Source organism: Danio rerio, chromosome 21, assembly GCF_049306965.1.
Source record: "Danio rerio strain Tuebingen ecotype United States chromosome 21, GRCz12tu, whole genome shotgun sequence".
Taxonomy (NCBI): domain Eukaryota; kingdom Metazoa; phylum Chordata; class Actinopteri; order Cypriniformes; family Danionidae; genus Danio; species Danio rerio.
In genome coordinates this window covers 49,066,721-49,087,593 of record NC_133196.1, presented here as the reverse complement: position 1 = coordinate 49,087,593, position 20,873 = coordinate 49,066,721, and the positions used below count along the sequence as shown (strand labels likewise).

The window sequence follows — 20,873 nt, the reverse complement described above, 5'->3', positions numbered from 1 at the left end:
TAATTCCTTACGTTCCCTTAGCTACAGCGGCAGGGGAGTTCTGAGATCCACCGAGCTCAGGCTCCCTTCTTGCTCTGCCAACGGGAGGAAGCCCCGGGCTCGAGGAGCCCTTGAGCTCGGGGCTCTCTCCCGGGACAGCATGCCAAATAAGCTTTGTAAATCATCAGCTAAGTGTGAACTCTTGAAATAAAACACACTTCACTCTCACTGTCTGACAAGCAAATAAATGATTCAATTTTCATGTAAAGTTATTGGAGGAAAGATCAAGGTCCCATAATGCATTCCAAAAGCACAAATACACCAATCACAAAGTATGAAAAGCTGGTCATTTATGGATATTTTCACAGTGATCTACACTTAAATATTCTAGTTTTCTATAGCAGTTATTTACAAATTATTTATTTCAGGATGAGACTTTCATCTTTCCTACGGTTACGATTTAATAAGGTGTCTAAGAACAGAAAACACAACACAAAAGTTATATTATTACCAGTGTTGGGCAAGCTACTTGAAACATGTAGTGAGCTAAGCTATGAGCTACTCTACTTAAAATGTAGCTTAACTACACTAAAAGCTACCCCCTGGGAAATGTAGTAAGCTAAGCTAAAAGCTACAAGGCAAAAGTAGCTTATCTACAACTGAGCTATTTTTACAATTTTCATGTTTAAATCGAAGCAACTTTAATCCAAGTCAATCTTATCTTAGTGATCAATACAACTGTCAATGAAACATGAGGCAGAATAGTTTAGTTCAGTTATTTACTGTAAACAATATGCTGTACTAAACAGAAACACATTGTAGTATATCACAGCTAAAACATAACATCCTGTAAAACCAGGTGTTACACATTTAAAACACTAGTCATTTATAGTAAAGGAAAATACTTTAGAATAAGCATTATAGTAAACAGATGCAGTCAGAATTATTCGCCCCCCTGTTTATTTTGTCCCCCAATTTCTGTTTAACAGAGAGATTTCTTCAACACATTTCTAAACAATATAATTTTAATAACTCATCTCTAATAACTGATTTATTTTCTCTTTGCCGTGATGACAATACATAATACTTGACTAGATATTCTTCAAGACACTAGTGTTCAGCTTAAAGTGACATTTAAAGGCTTCACTAGGTTAACTAGGCATATTATTGTATAATAATAGTTTGTTCTGTAGACTATCTAAAAAAAAAATTAGCTTAAAGGGGCTAATAATTTTGTCCTTAAAATGGTTCATAAAAAATTAAAAACTGCTTTTTTATTCTAGCCGAAATAACACAAATAAGACTTTCTCCAGAAGAAAACAATATTATCAGACACACTGTAAAAATGTCCTTGCTATATATATATACACTAAAGTGTTTTGTTTTTTTGAGCACAGCATCAAAAATGTTATTGCATCGTAACATGTACTTCTTGAGGTATGGTCAGGAGGAATCCTGCTTTAGAAATAACTCCTCTCCCTCAGTCATATTTCCATCAAGTTTCACCATTGGTGGCAGTAACCTAGTTAACACTGGCATTAATCACCAATTAAAACCTACAAAATATACAGCACAGCACATGGGCATTCATGAAAGCAGAAACGAATAAACGATTAAAAGCATCTTTGCGAAACACACAGCAGAGCACATGAGCAGTGATATTTCATCAATTGGACTGGATTAATGCTCTACAACACTTTTCCAGCCTCTTTGAGGAGTAATAAAGCCTGTAACGAGGCTCTTCAGTCTGCAAATGTCATGTGGAAAGCAGATGTAGAGTGTAGCTGCGAGTCCCAGATCAGCTGATCAGATCATTGTGTTCAAACACACGCCCATACACTCAACACCGGCTGATCTGAGACCTGCTGGGACATCAGCGCTAATGATTTAACATGTGCTGTAGCGTATAGAGCAATGCAGGATCAATAGAGCCCATTTAAAAAATACTATAGCGATTTACAGTAAATACTGGAGTGTTTTTTCTATATTCAAGTACTTGAGTTAGCCTGTTGTGGTGATTCCACAGTCGCTATGGCAACACTACAACCATACTAGTCAATCTGTTGTGGTGATTCTTCAGTTGCTATGGCAACACTACAACTATAATAGTCAATCTGTTGTGATGATTCCACAGTCGCTATGGCAACACTACAACTATAATAGTCAATCTGTTGTGGTGATTCTACAGTTGCTATGGCAACACTACAACTATACTAGTCAATCTGCTGTGTGATTCCACAGTCGCTATGGCAACACTACAACTATAATAGTCAATCTGTTGTGGTAATTGTACAGTCGCTATGGCAACACTACAACTATAATAGTCAATCTGTTGTGGTGATTCTACAGTTGCTATGGCAACACTACAACTATAAGTAAATCTGTTGTGGTGATTCCACAGTCGCTATGGCAACACTACAACTATAATAGACAATCTGTTGTGGTGATTCTACAGTTGCTATGGCAACACTACAACTATACTAGTCAATCTGCTGTGTGATTCCACAGTCGCTATGGCAACACTACAACTATAATAGTCAATCTGCTGTGTGATTCCACAGTCGCTATGGCAACACTACAACTATAATAGTCAATCTGTTGTGGTAATTGTACAGTCGCTATGGCAACACTACAGCTATACAAGTCAATCTGTTGTGGTGATTCTACAGTTGCTATGGCAACACTACAACTATACTAGTCAATCTGTTGTAAGTGCTAATAATTTTGCATATGTATCCCTACGGCAGTGGTCACCAAACTTGGAGGGCTGGTGTCTTGCAGATTTTAGCTCCAACCCTAATCAAACACACCTGAACAAGCTAATCAAGGTCTTACTAGGTATACTTGAAACATCCAGGTAGGTGTGTTGAGGCAAGTTGGAGCTAAACCCTAGAGGGACACCTCCAGGACCGAGATTGGTGACCCCTGCCCTACGGCATCATGGGTACTCAAACCCTAAATCTCTAAATTTCAGAACATAAAGAAAAGAGAAATGAACCTACTGTGTCCTGAAGTCCTTCTTGAAGCTCTTTCGCTGTAGTTCCAGCAGCGGCTCCATTCACCAGCCACAGAGAAGCTCCAAGCAGGACGGACAAAACCCAAAGACCCAGGCAGCCCATCAGCGCCAGTCTGTGCAGAGATGAAAACATAAAGACCATCAGCATCATGAACGCACAGAACTTACAGAAAACAACAACAACAAACCCTTCTCAACACCAGTGTTGTTGGCAATGCTGAAGAGGCTAATAATATTAACCCTAAAATGGGTTTAAAACAATTGAAAACTGCTTTTATTCTAGCCAAAATAAAACGAATAAGACTTTTTCCAGAAGAACAAATATTAGAGGAAACACTGTGAGAAATTCCTGAATCTGCTAAGCATCATTTGGGAAATAAATTGTCAGATCTCTGCTTTGAACGCTGGAAACATCTCCAACACAACATTATGTGAATCTGCAGCATCTCAAACAGTCGATGCCTGGAGGAAACACTGATCAATATTGAATAGCTGCTGTTTATTGAATGCAGGAGTCGCCGTCTGCTCTCAAAACATACACTTGCAAAACATCTATTTACTAATCTAATCTAATCCAATACTACTAACAATATGAGCATCTCTATTAAATTCCTTAGCATCGACAGAGCATGCATTAACAAATACAGGACTCTAGAAACAATACACAATTTTGAATACATTCATTCATTCATTCATTCAGCTTAGTCCCTTTTGATTTGTTTTGGTTTGTTTTGTTTTGGTGTTTTGCAAGATAATGTTTTTTTAAGTCTCAAACAAATTACACCAATGTTCTCAACCTAACAAACAAACAAAAATTAACTTATTTCCTTTATTTATTTATTTATTTATTTATTTATTTATTTATTTATTTATTTATTTGTTTGATTGTTTGTTTGTTTGTTTAGTTTTTTTAGTTCAAAAAATTTAAATTAAGTTAATATTTTTTGTGCAAGATAATACTTTATATAATAATAAATAAAATAAAATAAAATAAAATAAAATAAAATTAAATAAAATAAAATAAAATAAAATAAAATAAAATTAAATTAAATTAAATTAAATTAAATTAAATTAAATTAAATTAAATTAAATTATTTTCTTTACGGCTTAGTCCCTTTATTCATCAGGGGTCGTCACAATGGAATGAACCACCAACTTATCCAGCATGTGTTTTACGCAGTGGATGCCCAGCTGCAACCCATCACTGGGAAACACCCATACACTCTCATTCACACACATGCACTATGGCCAATTTAGCTTACCCGATTACCCCAGCGCATGTGTTTGGACTGTGGGGGAATCCAGAGCACCCACACCAACACGGGGAGAACATGCAAACTCCACAAAGAAATGCCAACTAATCCAGCCGGGATTCAAACCAGCGACCTTCTTGCTGTGAGGCCACAATGCTAACCACTGAGCCACCATGCCAGCAGGTAAAGTTTTTGTTTAAATGTAAATAAGAGCCGAGAATTTGTATTTTTTTTCACAATGGTAAAATGGTGCATCGTCTCATTATCTTTCGGAAGAAGCCTGGGTCATTTCGTCAACAAACAAAAAAAACTACCTGCTGGTTGAATATAAGTAACTTTAAGTCAGAGTTTGCTTAACTGATCATCAGTACATCAGCATACTTTACTGTATATGTATTTCAATTCATTCATTCATTGGTTTTCTTTTCGGCTTAGTCCTTTTATTAATTCGGCGTCGCCACAGCGGAATGAACCGCCAACTTATCCAGCATGTTTTTTTACGCAGCGGATGCCCTTCCATCCATCTCTGGGAAACATCGACACACACACTCATTCACACTCATACACACTCATACACTACGGATAATTTAGCCTACCCAATTCACCAGTACCACATGTCTTTGGATTGTGGGGGAAACCGGAGCACCCGGAGGAAACCCACGCCAACACAGTGAGAACATGCAAACTCCACACAGAAATGCCAACTGACCCAGCCGAGGCTCGATCCAGCGACCTTCTTGCTGTGAGCCGACAGCACTACCTACTATACGCCTATTTATTTCCAGATCAGGTCAAATTTGAAAAAGCCATCCTGTACAAGTTGAATTGTTCTTAGAATTTCGTCATTGCTGTAGTTATTCCCCGCATCAACGCTGTTCAGTTCACCGTTTTGTATAATTGTATTTTCTAATGTCTGATTTTCATCTATTTCTGTGCTTTGAATCCGAGTTTGTAAGTTGCTGCAATTCTCCTCTGGTTGCTTCGGTTCATTTACATTTATCTTTTTATTACTGGAAGCAAATGGAAAAGCAGAGCAGCAATAATGTGCTCCATAGTTGCATATTAAGAAGTACGAGAAACAGGTGGTTTTTATTTACTGGATGTGGCAAAAACATACTGAAGGTCAATTATTTCTTCATTCGGCGAACAACACTTCTTTGAACTAAATGAAAATAAGAAAAATCTCCTTGGCAACAACCTAAAATACTGCATATTTTAAAATAGATCCATTAAGGTTTACTTTATTTCAGGTAAGTGATTTTAAGTTACACTGTTTTTTGTAAGTTGCACTGTATTATACTGTGGGGAGTAGAATAGAATGGGGAATTTTCCATTTTTCATTAAAAGCTGTTTTTAAAAGATAATGTGAATATTTTTCTGCTGTGGTTACTAACTTGTAAGTGTGCTCTGTCAATATCAGGTGGTGTTTTGAACAAATGTAGAACCACTTCAATGTAATTTCACTGTAAACATGAATTGCATGTTACTTTTTTAAACCGCAAACTGAAAAAGGTGTTGCATGCAGAACTGTTGCAAACAATTTGTGTTGAATTTAAACAAACAAATTAAGTTTAATAATGTTTAACTTAATTTGTTTGTTTAAATTCAGCCCAAATTAATTGTTTACAACCACTTAATGTAAAAAAAATTGAGTATATCCAAGGAATCATCTTTGAATAATTTTTTTTCAGTGTACTTTTGACTCCGTCAGCAGGGACAAAAGTAACAAAACAATATTTGCTAGATTTACTAGATTAATCTTGTTTATTTTAAATACTGTATATCTGACTTGTTAATATTAATTGCAAACATATTTTGTCCTTTATTTTGTAAAAAAAAAATTATTAAACTGTGTTTTCATTTCAAATTTCAATTCTATAAATTGTTTCAGAAGAAACCCAACAATGCAAAATCCATTCATTCATTCATTTTCTTGTCGGCTTTGCATGCTAAATGTGCTCTTATAGCCTGGAAATAATAATAATAATAATAATAATAATAATAATAATAATAATAATAATAATAATAATAATAATAAAAACAATAATAATAATAACAATAATATTAATAAAAATAGCAACAATAATAATAATAATACATTTTATTTATATTGCGCTTTTCTCAAACTCAAAGCGCTAACAAGAGCATCAACACACAGAAGAACATGAAATACACAAAAAAGTAAGAATGATAATAATGATAAAAATATACATATTAAAAGAAGGCCTCATAAGTTATAAGCAATAATAAAAAGATGAGTTTTAAGAAGTTTATTAAAACAGTAAAGGGAACTGGCATTTCTGATATTTGTGGGGAGAGCATTCCACAATTTAGGGGCTCGATAAGAGAATGCACTGCCTCCCATGCTGCTAAGTTTGCAACAGGGCTGATACAAGGTGAGCCTCGAAGCAGAACGTAGATTGCGGGAGGAAGAGGAGGTAGATATCAGGTCATATATATAATCAGGTGCAGAACCATGAACAGCTTTATAAGTTAAAATCAAAATTTCAAAATCAGTGACTTAACAGGCAACCAGTGTAACTGCTGAAGTACAGGAGTAATGTGAGAGCGAGAGGATGTGTGGGTTAACACAGCTGCAGCTGAGTTTTTAACATATTGTAAGATCTTAAGCGAGCGATGCAAATGTTGTCAGGGTTTCCAGAAAATCACTTTGTTACTTTCGTCCCACTTGCATTGTGAAAATGACTGTTTATTTTACAGTAAAGCCATACAGTACTGTTAATACAGTATTTAGCCGTAATTGATTTACAGTAAGTACCGTAAGTTACTACAGAGAATTGTTATGAGGGTAATAGTTTTATTAATAACTCTGGCATGTCACAAAGACTCACAGAGATTAAATATATGTGAATATCAGTAACTTTTCGAACACAATGAAATCCGTGTATATATGATGCAAGGTTAATAATTAATCATTTTCTCTGCATGCTCTGCATCCAATTCCATTCATACTGCAAAAAGCAAACTAAATATAGCAATGCAAGTTTTTGTCAATTAGCTTGATTATTCCTTCATTCGGCGAACAATGCTTCTTTAAACTAAATAAAAATAAGAAATATCAGCTTGGCAACAACTTAAAATAGCAAATTTTACTGCATATTTTACATTAGACCAATTCATCTTTACTCTATTTCAGGTAAGTGATTTTAATTCACACTATTAACACTGCATATTACAGTAATATAAACTGTACTGTACTTTAGGACAGCTATGAGGTATGCTACTGTATTTTAAAGTTGCATTGTAAAAAAAAGTATATTATATATAAGAAAAAAAACAAGTATATGCAAGTGTAAATACTTATAGAGCCAGATAAATGGTGCTGTAAATGTAAACAGTATTTTTACAGCAACTGATTTACAGTAAGCTACTGTAGAATCTACAGGGAATTGTTAACAGGGTAATAGTTTTATTAATAACCCAGTCAAGCCACAAAGACTCATGAAGAACAAAACAAAAACATGAACATATTTAATCAGTGACTTTTTGAACACAGAGAAATCCATCTCGATTTCTTTTATCGTGTATATATGGTGCAAGGTTACTAATTAATAATTTTCTCTGCATGCTTATCGGCCACAGCAGCTGTTGTTTTGTGTTCAGATAACTAGCATCATCTTACACAATCACAGACAGAAATGAGTAATTACATCAAATAATTCAGTTTTATGCTAATCATATCTGGCTTTACATAAACAGACAAAACCGACAACAGATTTCAGGAGCTAAAATCTGCTCCAGCTGCTCTCTGTGAATATTAGCAACATAAACGAACGCCGCTTAGCAGACGCTTATATGCTCTTCTGACATAACCCAGATGAAAATGGAAAACTGCTTGTAGTAATTTGGAGAAATAGGCTTATTTAGAGACGCATCGCTGTTAGGGTTGATTTATAGATGGAGTTGGCAGGATTAGCGTGCAATCAACAACTAATAAAACACTAATGACATCCACAGGTCCAAATAAACACCTACAAAATAGACATCAATATTTGATAATTCAATATATTATTTATTATTTAATAGTTTATTTATTTAATAGTTTAAACGTGGGGGCGATGCAGTGGTGCAGTAGTTAGTGCTGTCGCCTCACAGCAAGAAGGTCGCTGGTTCGATCCTCAGCTCAGTTGGCGTTTCTGTGTGGAGTTTGCATGTTCTCCCTGTGTTTGCGTGGGTTTCCTCCGGGTGCTCCGGTTTCCCCCACAGTCCAAACACATGCAGTACAGGTGAATTGGGTAGGCTAAATTGTCTGTAAACTACAAAAAGTTTTTATTAATCTTGGGTGATTTATTAGCGAATGCCTATTTATTATTTTATTGTTATTTAACGTGTTATAATTGTAGTCATGATCAAGTTGTAATAATTTTATTAAATTAATTTTGTCGCCTCACAGCAAGAAGGTCACTGGTTTGAGCCTCGGCTGGGTCAATTGGCGTTTCTGTGTGGAGTTTGCATGTTCTCCCTGCGTTCGCGTGGGAGGCTAAGTTGTCCGTAGTGTATGAGTGTGAATGAGTGTGTGTGGGTGTTTCCCAGTGATGGATTGCAGCTGGAAGGGCATCCACTGCATAAAAAACATTTACTGGATAAGTTGGCGGTTCATTCCGCTGTGGTGACCCCGGATTAATAAAGGGACTAAGCCGACAAGAAAATGAATGAATGGATTTTAGGTTAATGTATGCTCCATTCAGCAGTTTTAGTTTCTGTCAGATTTGAGTTTATTCAGGTGGCAGCTCTGGCCATTTGAGGGACTCGGGTGGCTGCACTGGCCATTCGTGGGACTCAGGTGCAGCTCTGGCCATTTGTGGGAATCAGGTGGCATTTCTGGTGGCAGCTCTGGCAATTCATGGGACTCGGGAGGTGGCTCTGGCCATTCGTGGGATTTACCGAAAGACGGCTTCTCACTCTCCGTTGAACTCCGTCACTTGTCAATGCCGCTGCGAGTCGCTCGTAGTGTGAATGAGGCTTCAGGTAGCAGGTCTGACCTTTCATGGGGCTTAGGTGGTGGCTTTGGCCATTTGTGGGACTCGAGTGGAGACTCTGGCTATTCACAGGGCTCAGGTGACGATCCAGCCATTCGTAGGACTCAGGTGGCGGCTCTGGCCATTCATGGGAGTCTGATGGTGATCTGACCATTTGTGGTACTCAAGTGGTGGCTCTGGACATTCGTAGGGCTCAGTTGGTGGCTTTGACCATTCGTGGGATTCAGGTGGCGGCTCTGGCCATTCATAGGAGTCTGGTGGTGATCTGGCCATTTGTGGGACTCGAGTGGAGGCTCTGGCCATTCGTGGGATTCAAGGGGGAGGCTCTGGCCATTCATGGAAATCTGGTGGCAGCTCTGGTGGTGGCTCTGGTCATTCGGGTGGATCTGGCACCTGCCGTTCTGGAAATTCAGCAGGATCTTTTGCCCGCCATTGTGGGAACTCTGAAGGATCTGTCTGGCTTCATTCGGGTGGTTCAGAGTGATCTTGTGATGCCATTCGGGGGATTTGTGACTTGCCTAATTACCCTAACTTGCCTAAATAACCTAGTTAAACCTTTAAATGTCACTGTAAGCTGAATACTAGTGTCTTGAAGAATATCTAGTCTAATATTATTTACTGTCATCATGGCAAAGATAAGAAATCAGTTATTAGAGATGAGTAATCAAAACTCTTAGGTTTAGAAACTAATAATTGATTGAATTTACACAAGTGGTACTAGAGTGATATATACCATTATTATTATTATTATTATTATTATTATTATTATTATTATATGAGATTAGTTGCATCTCGATATGAAATATTCGTCATATCACCCAGCCCTACTAAGTATTTTTGGCTATGATCCCTAATAAAGTAATCTTTTTTCTTATTTCGGTCAACATCAGGATAATACTGCATATCCTCATAAAACATTCAACAATTAATCATTACAATAAAATCTGCCATCATCACAATCCAACTCTGGTTGGATGCGACAGAAAGACGCATTAGAAAGGGTAAAAATAACTGGTGTGACATTTTGAGAAGCGTCTTGTTGTAGTTATACGGTACAGATCTCCATACGGACTGGCAGAACTGAGGCTGAGAAAGACAATCCTGCGCTCTGCATGAAGACATCACAGTCAATATGACAGCTATATTCACATCTGCTAGATTCATAACACACTGCCTCACTCAACGGCTCACAGGATTCTGAATTGCATGCTTCACGATTACAAATGCAAAACCCTGTACTCATCACTGCATTTTATGTGAGATGGTTATGGAGCCAGAGCAGTCTCAAAAATAAAACCCAGACATGCACAGTGCAATTCACGTAAATATTTCCCCAATTGAATCGTATGTGTGCATTTATGTTTATTAATTGTGTGTTGAATTTACTAAATTTGCATTGTGTATTTACAAATTGTGTATTTACGAACTGTCTTTTGTGTATTTACAAATAGTTTTCTGTATTTGCAAATTGTTTTGTGTATTTACGAATTGTTTTGTGTATTTACGAATAGTTTTGTGTATTTACTAATTGTGTTTTAGGTATTTATGAACTGTTTTGTGTATTTACGAATTGTGTTTTGTGTATTTATAAATTGTTTTGTGAATTTACTAATATTTTTGTGTATTTACAAATTGTTTTGTGTATTTATGAATTGTTTTGTGTATTTATGAATTGTTTTGTGCATTTACAAATTGTTTTGGAATTACAAATTGTTTTGTGTATTTACGAATTGTTTTTTGTGCATTTACGAATTGTTTTGTGTATTTATGAATTGTGTTTTGAAATTACGAATTGTGTTTTGAATTTACGAATTGTGTTTTGTTTATTTACAAATTGTTTTGTGTATTTAGGAATTGTTTTGTGTATTTAGGAATTGTTTTGTGTATTTAGGAATTGTTTTGTGTATTTACGAATTGTTTTGTGTATTTACAAATTGTTTTTGTATTTATGAATTTTTTTGTGTATTAACAATTTTTTTGTGTATTCACGAATTGTGTTTTGTGTATTTACAAATTATTTGTGTGTTTTTGAATTGTGTTTTGAATTTACGAATTGTGTATGTTTATTTACTAATTATGTTTTGTGCACTTATAATTTGTATTTTCAATTTATGAATTGGAAAATGTTGCACATACCTTGGGAATGGTATAGTAGAAAATGTTGGCGGTTTTAAGACCTTGACTTTTACAAACTGCCGTATACCTTGAAAACGGTTATTGTCCCATGCCTACATCCCATAATGCAATTTACAACCGCAAACCACACTAAATACAGAAACTGGTATTTTTTTTTACAGTGTACTTCATCTCAGAACATGAGTTTTACTGGAGTAAACTAATTTAGGTTAGTTCATTGTGGCTATATAACCTTTTGGCTTCCAATACAAACGGTTAAATTAACATTTCAGCACAGCATTTCTCTATTCAGTTCAATTCAAGTTTATTTGTACAACCCTTTTCACAATATTTACCATTCCAAAGCAGCTCAGTACTACATTACAATCAAAATCAGCAAGAGTTAGGTATTGTCTTAACTATTTCTTATATACAGTAGAAGTCAGAATTATTAGCCCTCCTGTTAAATTTTTAGTCTTAAATAATTTTCCCCAGTTTCTGTTTAACAGAGAGATTTCTTTCAACACATTTCTGCACATAATAGTGTTAATAACTCATCACTAATAACTGATTTATTGTCTCTTTGCCATGATGACAGCACATAATATTAGACTGGATATTCTTCAAGACACTAGTGTTCAGCTTAAAGTTACATTTAAAGGCTTCACTAGGGTAATTAGGGTAAAGTTAGGGTAATAAGTCATTGTATAACAGTGGTTTATTCTGGAGACAATCCAACACTAATATTGTTGAAGGGGCGAATAATATTAACCTTAAAATGGCTTTAAAACAATTAAAAACTGCTGTTATTCTAGTCGAAATAAAACAAATAAGACTTTCTTCAGAAGTAAAAAATATTAGAGGAAATACTGTGAAAAATTCCTGAATCTATTAAATACCACTTGATAAATATTTGGCAAAGAATAAATATTGCATATGAGGGTGAATAATTTTGCACTCTGCATATACAGTAGTCCTTCTTTTCATCTGTTACTCCATCAGTCTCCATGTAAACTTCACATTATGTATATAGACTATACGATATTATACTTATTTTAGACATGAGAGCAACCTGCATCACTTCAACAAGTTGCTGCATTTGTTTATGCTTAATTTTAATGAATGTCGATTTTTTTGCATTGTATTTATCATGTGCTTAGTTTTGCTGCTGTGCTTTGAGATTAAGAATAATGCGTTATTAACTTTGCAAAGTCTTCTCAATTAGCCCAATTGATGTCTGTGGTCGTATAATAGCTACTTTTAATACTTTTGTACAGTAAATCTTGTTCTACAGCGTGCATCAACAACACAAACAATGATTGAAGTGACGTGGTTTTGACCTTTTTTCCCATTTTTTTCATTGTGCATTCACTGACATATTTACGGTGAAATTTTTTAATGAAATGCAAAATGCAGTGATGACGCATCAAACATTTTTGATTGTATAACACTAATATATATCTGACCTATCATAACAATAACACAAAGTGCACATCATGACTTCATATTCAACAAAACTGACCTCTCACTGCGAATAATAACAGAAGACAACAGCAAACACACACAACGCACATTAAACAGACACAGTTTACACTGCATTAAATACCACAGTTTTACAAGTGTAAAATGTAAGATTGTTTTACTTTGCGCAATATTCTACATTTGGCCTTTCCTCTTGTGAAATATGGTTTAATTGCAAACAAGTTTAAACATGTTTTTTAATGCATAATGTAATTAAAATAGCAGCACCGTTAATCTAAAATGCATATATATTCACAGTATTATCAGAATGCACAAGCAGCTTATATAGAAACACAAGCGTGCAGCTATTATAACAACACCACCAAGCGCTGGGTTATTTCAACCTACATTTGGGTAAATTACAGACAAAACATACCACTGCCTTCATTTTTTTATTATTAACATTAAATTTATAGCTCAAATATCATCAAATGTTGTGGTTCGTATTCAAATAACACACTTTCCTTTGGAAATAATGATTAAGAAATTACAGGCTGGTTCATTTCAAGCTCTGTGCACAATTTTGGGTTAAAATAACCCATCTTTTATGGAATGAATGTTTAATTATTGCTATGGTAAAATATTTAAAAACTCTATAAAGCGATTAAAAACTCTATTTTAAGCTAAATATTCAAACTAAATTAACAAGTCAAAACCTATATGATAAACAATGAACCAGCGCACATGATACAATACAGTTCACGCGTTAAATAAGGCAAAATAATTCAGGTTAAGGCAGGTTTTGCTCTTATTTTACAAATCAATTGTGGTTAAAGTCTATCTGAAATATACCTGCTTGTATAATGCGGTTTAATATTGAGGTAAAGTTGGTTTTAAATGCACACATTCCGACTTTGACGTTCAATAAAACACTATAGCAGAATTTAAAAGTCTAACAGAGATTAATTATAATGATATACTATTATAAGCACAACTTATGACACGATATCTATATTGTTTACCATGATACATTAAATATTGTGTCCAAAATAGCACGCAAGAAGACTTCAAAACAACATTAGCACTGTTTAATTGGCTGTCAACAATGTTGTACTTTAATAGTCATTGCCTGATTATATGATTTCACTATTTAGAGTACTTTACTGAAATTATAATCAGGTGAAAGTCTGAATGTGTGAAAATAAAACCAACTTTACCTCAATTTGAGCCACTAACCGGCAGAACAGTCACCCAGTGCTGGTGTATCTGCTTAACTATAGTCCTCATGCTCGCTCCCGCTGCTGTCTATATGTAGAAACGCACTAAACACTGACACACACACACACACACTTACACACACGACCGGCAGAAATCCGGTCCACACGGAGATCGGTGGAGTCTTAAATCCGCGGAATGGTGTGAGAAACAGCGCTGTTACCTGTCGAGTTGCTGCGCCGAGACCGAAATGCTGCGAGAAATGCGCGATCCTGAGACTCTTCACGGGCACACGCGCGCGCGCTCACTCCATCCTTCAGCTGAGTGACCCGCGCTTCCAGATCACACCGTTTCATTACCACACACACACACACACACACACACATTCTCTGCGACGTCACACAGCGCAATTTTATCACACGCAACGCACCACACACACACACACACACACACACACACACACACACACACACACACACACACACACACACAGCTTTTGTTAATCGCAAAAAAGAATCTTTACATAAAAATAACATTTATTTTATAAACAACATTTTAAATAAAACACACAAACAAACATAAAACAAACACAGTGCATGTATCACACACACACACACACACATACAGACACACAGAGACACACAGACAAACACACAAACATGCACACAGACATGCACACACAAGCACACACATACACACACACACACACACACATACAGACACACAGAGACACAGAGACTAACACAGAGACATGCACACACAAGCACACAATGACACACACACACACACACACAAAGAGACACACAGACATGCACACACAAGCACACACATACACACACACACACACACACAAAGAGACACACAGACAAACACACAGACAAGCACACAATGGCACACATACACACTCAGACAGAGACACACGCACACACGTATGTATGTCTGTCTGTGTGAGAGAGTGTGTGTATGCATGCATGCATGTATATGTGTGTTCATGTCTGTGAGTGTGTGCCTGTGTGTGTGAATGTGTGCGCATGTCTGTTTGAATGTGTGTGTGTGTGTGTGTGTGTGTGTGTGTGTGTGTGTCTGTTTGTGTATGATTTTGTGTGAACACGTCTTTGTCTCAGTGTGTGTGTGTGTGTGTGTGTGTGTGTGTGTGTGTGTGTGTGTGTGTGTTTGTGTGTCTGTATGTGTGTGTTTTTGTGTGTACACGTCTTTGTTTCAGTGTGTGTGTGTTTTGTGAGCGGGCTGCGGGCATATATATATATATGTGTGTGTGTGTGTGTGTGTGTGTGTGTGTGTGTGTGTGTGTGTGTGTGTGTGTGTGTGTGTGTGTGTGTTTCAAAGGCAGAGAGCAGGCGACACAGTTACAGGCCATAATACAGCGAAGCATCAAAGTTGCGTGTGTGTGTGTGTGTGTGTGTGTGTGTGTGTGTGTGTGTGTGTGAAATATTGATGCCTTCTGTAAGATTCATCACACAGAGAAAAGAGCTTTATTAGAGGAGCGGCCGCTGATCCCCATAAACTCTGCAGAACGACACACACTAACGCAAGAACTTCAGACACACTGCCCCGGCCAACATGCAAAAACACACACACACACCCTTCACTAGCAGCTCTTACAATACACTCAAACACATCGCCATCATAACTCACTCATACACAGAAATAAAGCTTGGTGGATCAGTACGCTGTAAAAATCCAGCTTAAATTGGCAGGTGCAGACGGTGATCTGCCTAAATGCTAGCATAATGAAACACAGCTCCTCCCCTGCCTCCAAAGCCCCGCCTCCTGAAATAGTGAACGCACACATTAATGATGACGGCAGACAAGCCATGAGATCATGTCAAACTCATTTAAGCTCACGTGGAGGAAAATCTATTCCCAAGTGGGCCGGATCGGTCAAATCACGGTGTATACAACATTTCAAGAGTTCACCCTCAGCTGATGATTGATTATAAAGCATGTTTGTCATGCTGTCCCGGGAGAGAGCCCTGAGCTCAGAAGATCCTCGAGCCTGGGAATGTCTCTGGTTCCAGGCTTTACCAAACCAGTAGACGTTTCTGTGTGGAGTTTGCACTTTCTCCCCGTGCTCATGTAACCCTGCCGGTCCTACACCACACGACCTGATTCGAGCTGGGATCGAACCGGCAACCTTCCGCATGGGAGTCGGCTGCTCTACCAAGGAGGCTAAAGACCATGGCCTCTAGCGTCCATCACTAGAGCACCTTTAGAGGTCAGAGGAGTGAGGTTTACCTGCACAGCAATGCACTGGCTGGCCTCCGTTACAATCACCCCCTAAACCTCACTCCCATCCGGGTCACGGCACCAATGAAACCCCGCCGGTCCTACACCACCCAACCTGCTCCGAGCTGGGATCGAACCGGCAATCTTCTGCATGGGAGCTTGGTTGCTCTACCAAGGAGGCTAAAGACCATGGCTTCTAGCGTCCATCACTAGAGGTCAGAGGAGTGAGGTTTACCTGCACAGGACTTACTAGCTGGCCTCCATTACACGCATGTGGGTTTCCCGGTGTCCTCCCACCGTCCAAAAACATGCAGCTTAAGTTAATTGACGAATCTAAATCAGCACCATAGACATGCTCCCAGTCAGTAGTTATCTCTTAAGAGAGATCACTATCTGTTCATTAGCTACTGCAGTAGGGGAGTTTTCCGGATCTGCCTGAGCTCAAACTCCCCTCTCTCCATGCAAATGGGAGGGAGCCCCGTACTCGAGGATCTTAGGCGCTTAGGGCTCTCTCCCGGGACAGCATGACAAAGTAGCTTATTATTAATCATCAGCTAAGTGTCAACTCCTGAAGCATCTTTAGATATTTGGACTAGACACAAACTCAACTGAGTAAGACTTCATTTAGAGCAGAGAACACTGCTTCGGTCTGCACTGCGCACTGCAAACCTTTAGCACAGCTTTGTTCCACTTTTTAAGGGCTCAATAAACAATGATTGGTGGGCCGCCAGGTGAACAGACCTGCTTTAGGATGACATAATGAGCGCCTCTTTATCTCAGCATCCTTTAGAAAAGAATTTACCTTCAGCATCTGCAGATAGACTGGAGATTATCCAGACTCCTTCAACATTTATCACATTATGTAAAGGATAAAGTACATCCAGGAGGTTTTTAATCGCAGAATAACGCCTGACAGGTTTATCAGCAGCACAACACAAAGCAGAGCGCTGTTGAATAAGAACGAAGGGTTCATTCTGTGAAAACAACCTCTTTTATCCTGATTATCACATGAATACTTGCCACAAAATGGGAAAATATGACACAAAACATTGTACGTGTCACATCCCACGCTCGTTCCTGCTCGCCCAATCATCCACAAACCAACTCCATCCAATCCCATGAACTCTCACCAGCTTTCAAATTACTTGCACCTGTTCCTCATCACCAAAAGACACTACAAATACCTACCTTCTCCTCTCAGTCATCGGCCGGTATTGATGTCGGATGTTGTCCTCATCTTCACTCCTTCATCTTCTCCTCGTCTTCCATGGATGTTTCTTATGAGTCTTTGAGTCCTTCATACTGATCAAGGGAAATTAATATTCTTATCCGATGTTTACTAGAAGATCTGCTGTCCTTCTGAGGAACTGTGTGCTTGTATACTTACCCACGGATGTTCATTACGTGCTTTCTAATCCTTCACAATGATCGAGTGGAATGCTTACTCTTATGTAGTGTTTACCAGCCTGATCTCACGAGAAAACGTAATTATTTTACGTTTTGCCAGTTTAGTGGCTAATTCGTACGAATTCGTACGAGTTCAGTCGTACGAAATAGTACGATTTTAAAAAGGAGGCGTGGCACCTGACCCCACCCCTAACCCCAACCGTCATTGGGGGATAAGCAAATCGTACTAAATTGTACGAATTAGATCTTACGAATTCATACGAATTAGCCACTAAATGAAAAAGTTACGAATTGCCGTGAGATTGTGTTGTGTTTACAGGAAGATCAGCTATCTAATAGATGAACTGTGTGTCCAGTCTGATCTCACAAGGAAACGTAAGTATTTTACGTTCTGTCAGTTTAGTGGCTAATTCGTACAAAAATGTACGACTTAAAAAAGGAGGCGTGGCACCCAACCCCACCCCTAACCCCAACCGTCATTTGGCGAGGAGCAAATCGTACAAAATTGTACGAATTAGATCGTACAAATTAATACGAATTAGCCACTAAATCAAAAAGTTACGACTTGCCTTGAGATTGCGGTGGTGTGTCTGTATACTCCCCTGCTGATGTTCCTACGAGCGAACTACATGTGAGATCGATAACATCTGCTGTTGACACGTTACTGTGCTGTTAAAGATCGCTACAGCATTAATACCATAACTTTGATTTCCCACTCTGATTAGTGACTTTTTGAATAAAACTGTGAAAAGATAACCATCTTTGTTTACCAGTGTATTAGCATTATGCTGCGTTCACACCAGACGCGCATCAAGCACGAGTGATTTACATGTTAAGTCAGTGGTTCTCAAAGTGGGGGTCGGGACCCCTCGAGGGGTCATGGGACAATGAAGGGGGGGGGTCGCCTGGTGATTTCCAAAAATCTATTTATTTTTATTAAACCATAAGAATTACCACATTTTATCCAAAACTTACTAAAAAAATTGTCATTTATAGTTACTTTATGGCAGTGGTTCTCAAACTGTGGTACGTGTACCACTAATGGTACGCAAGCTTCCTTCTAGTGGTACGCGGTGGAATCAATTATGTCATACATGTATGTACATGTTACAAATATTTCAAAATTTATCAAAAATTATTTTATGACATATAGCGTATATTTCTAAGGTCCAGGCAATATTTCCAGGTGTTAAAGTACAGAAGTACAGCAGTTTTTTTTTTTTTTACTTTTTAAGAACAGTAACCTACCATTTTTAATCTTTAAAAGCACAATTTAATTTAAATATTTAGGTTTTTAGTTTATTTATTTATTGTTTTTTACATATAAGCACAGTGCAGTGTTAATATTTAGAGTCTTTATAATATTTAAAGTGGCTGACAACAATACATATTCTTAATAATAGGAATTAATCTGCCCTATTTTTTAACTGTGCAAAGCTGTAGCTGCTTTATTGGGCCCACTTTGCTACTGTATTTCAATACTGTTCATTATGGTGATACTTGGAGTGACAATTTTTTTCTGAGGTGGTACTTGATGAAAAAGGTTTAAGAACCACTGCTTTATATTATATAGTTACTATAGTAGCCTATAGTTACAAGCTCTATTGGATTGCGACCCCTGGGGTAATTGCATTATATTAAAGAAACCGCAATTGCCTCAGATGCTGCATATTGATTTTATAATGCCAGGTTGAACTTTCTGGCCCATTTACAGCACTGACGTATACATTAAAAAAAATTTAAAAGAAGAATAGACTTGGGTCTATTGGTGTGTGTGCGACATAACATGCAAGGTTTTTGTATTTTATTATAACCACCTCAGAAGATAATGGGGGTTGCGAGTCACTAACATTGTTATTTTGGGGGTCGTGGGCTGAAAAGTTCGGGAACTCCTGTGTTAAGTCAATGTAAACGCGCTAAAAGACATCCTGCGGTGTCTAATAAGCGAATGATGCGGGGTAAATGGTGTGATGTGGGCGAATTAAGCATTTCGTGCAAATTGCTAAAGTTCGAAATTCTGAACTTCAGCGGACAGTTCTGTTCTGAAGTGAATTTGGCAAGCGAATAAAGCGGATTAGATGCGCGAATGAAGTGGGGTTTGAAACGCGAATGAAGCAAGTAAACTCAAATGTTCACGTGGCTATTTATGCGCGAATAGCGCGATTTATCAGCACATTCCGCATCTGGTGTGAACATAGCATTGGTCATTAATTAGATGACTAGCTGCTGTTGCAATTGAAATTATAAGCTCTCCTGTGGAGTTTTAATTCTTATTAAGATGTTTCTTGAAATAGTGCTGTATTTTAACTCATTTTTAAACCTAACTGTTTTAAAGGGACTCTATTATGCCTCTTTTTAAAAGATGTAAGGTAGGACTCTGATGTCTTGAATGTGCAGTGAAGTTTGAGCTGAGAATAGCACACACACGCTGACCCTTTCAGGCTTTGATTCTAATCGTGGTGTTTTGGTGACCGTCGCTTTAAATGCAAATTAGATTGTGTTCTTTTCAGAAGAGGGCGGAGCTACAGACAGCTGTGCGTTAGCATGTAAAACAGCAGTGTGTATGTTGTCAGTGCTGGTCTTGAGTGCTTCAGTGTGTGTGTGTGTTCATGCTTCTGTCCGTCTATGTGGCTCCTGTCGCTGTTCATCTAAAACTCCACATCTATAATCCTCTTAGTCTATGCTGACATTATCTTCAGCAGCTCAAACACTCTAATGGCTAATGGACAGACGGCTGCTGCTCACTCAGGGCTGCTGTTTATGCTAATGAGATGGAGAGATGGCCACTAGTGGGCGGGGCTTTCCCCCTCTGATGACAACTACAAAGGGAGAATGTCAATCAAAGTGTTTCATTCATCAAGTCTGGTTATAACAAATGCAATTAATTCACGTTTATTATTAGAGGCTGGTGGTATTCACACACTTCTGACACACAAATAGGTTTAAACCTCTTATGAAAGGGATTTTTGCATAATAGGCCACCTTTAACCCACCCTTAAACCTACCTGACCTGAGATCTCTTAGATCAGATGCTTTCTAAACTCCTATTTTCTCATTTTCCCCCCACTCGTGTTTATTATTTATTGTTATTGAAAGACAGAGAGCAGCATATTCATCTAATATTCATCTAAATGTCGCTCTCAGCAGAGCTCGGATGTTAATCTAAGACGATCTGATACTTCC

General features: G+C 37.7%; 1 protein-coding gene across 3 annotated transcripts in view; it reads right to left on the bottom strand.

The window, feature by feature from the left end:
* The window catches only part of fstl4 (follistatin-like 4), a 269,047-nt gene that overhangs the window by 189,353 nt on the left and 58,821 nt on the right, over positions 1 to 20,873 (bottom strand). Inside the window, 2 exon segments of one of the 3 annotated variants that reach the window (NM_001031843.2) lie at positions 2,982 to 3,108; positions 14,263 to 14,349. In NM_001031843.2, the coding sequence (NP_001027013.2) occupies positions 2,982 to 3,098 (117 nt within the window). In that variant the 5' untranslated portion in view covers positions 3,099 to 3,108; positions 14,263 to 14,349. 3 annotated transcript variants of the gene reach the window in all.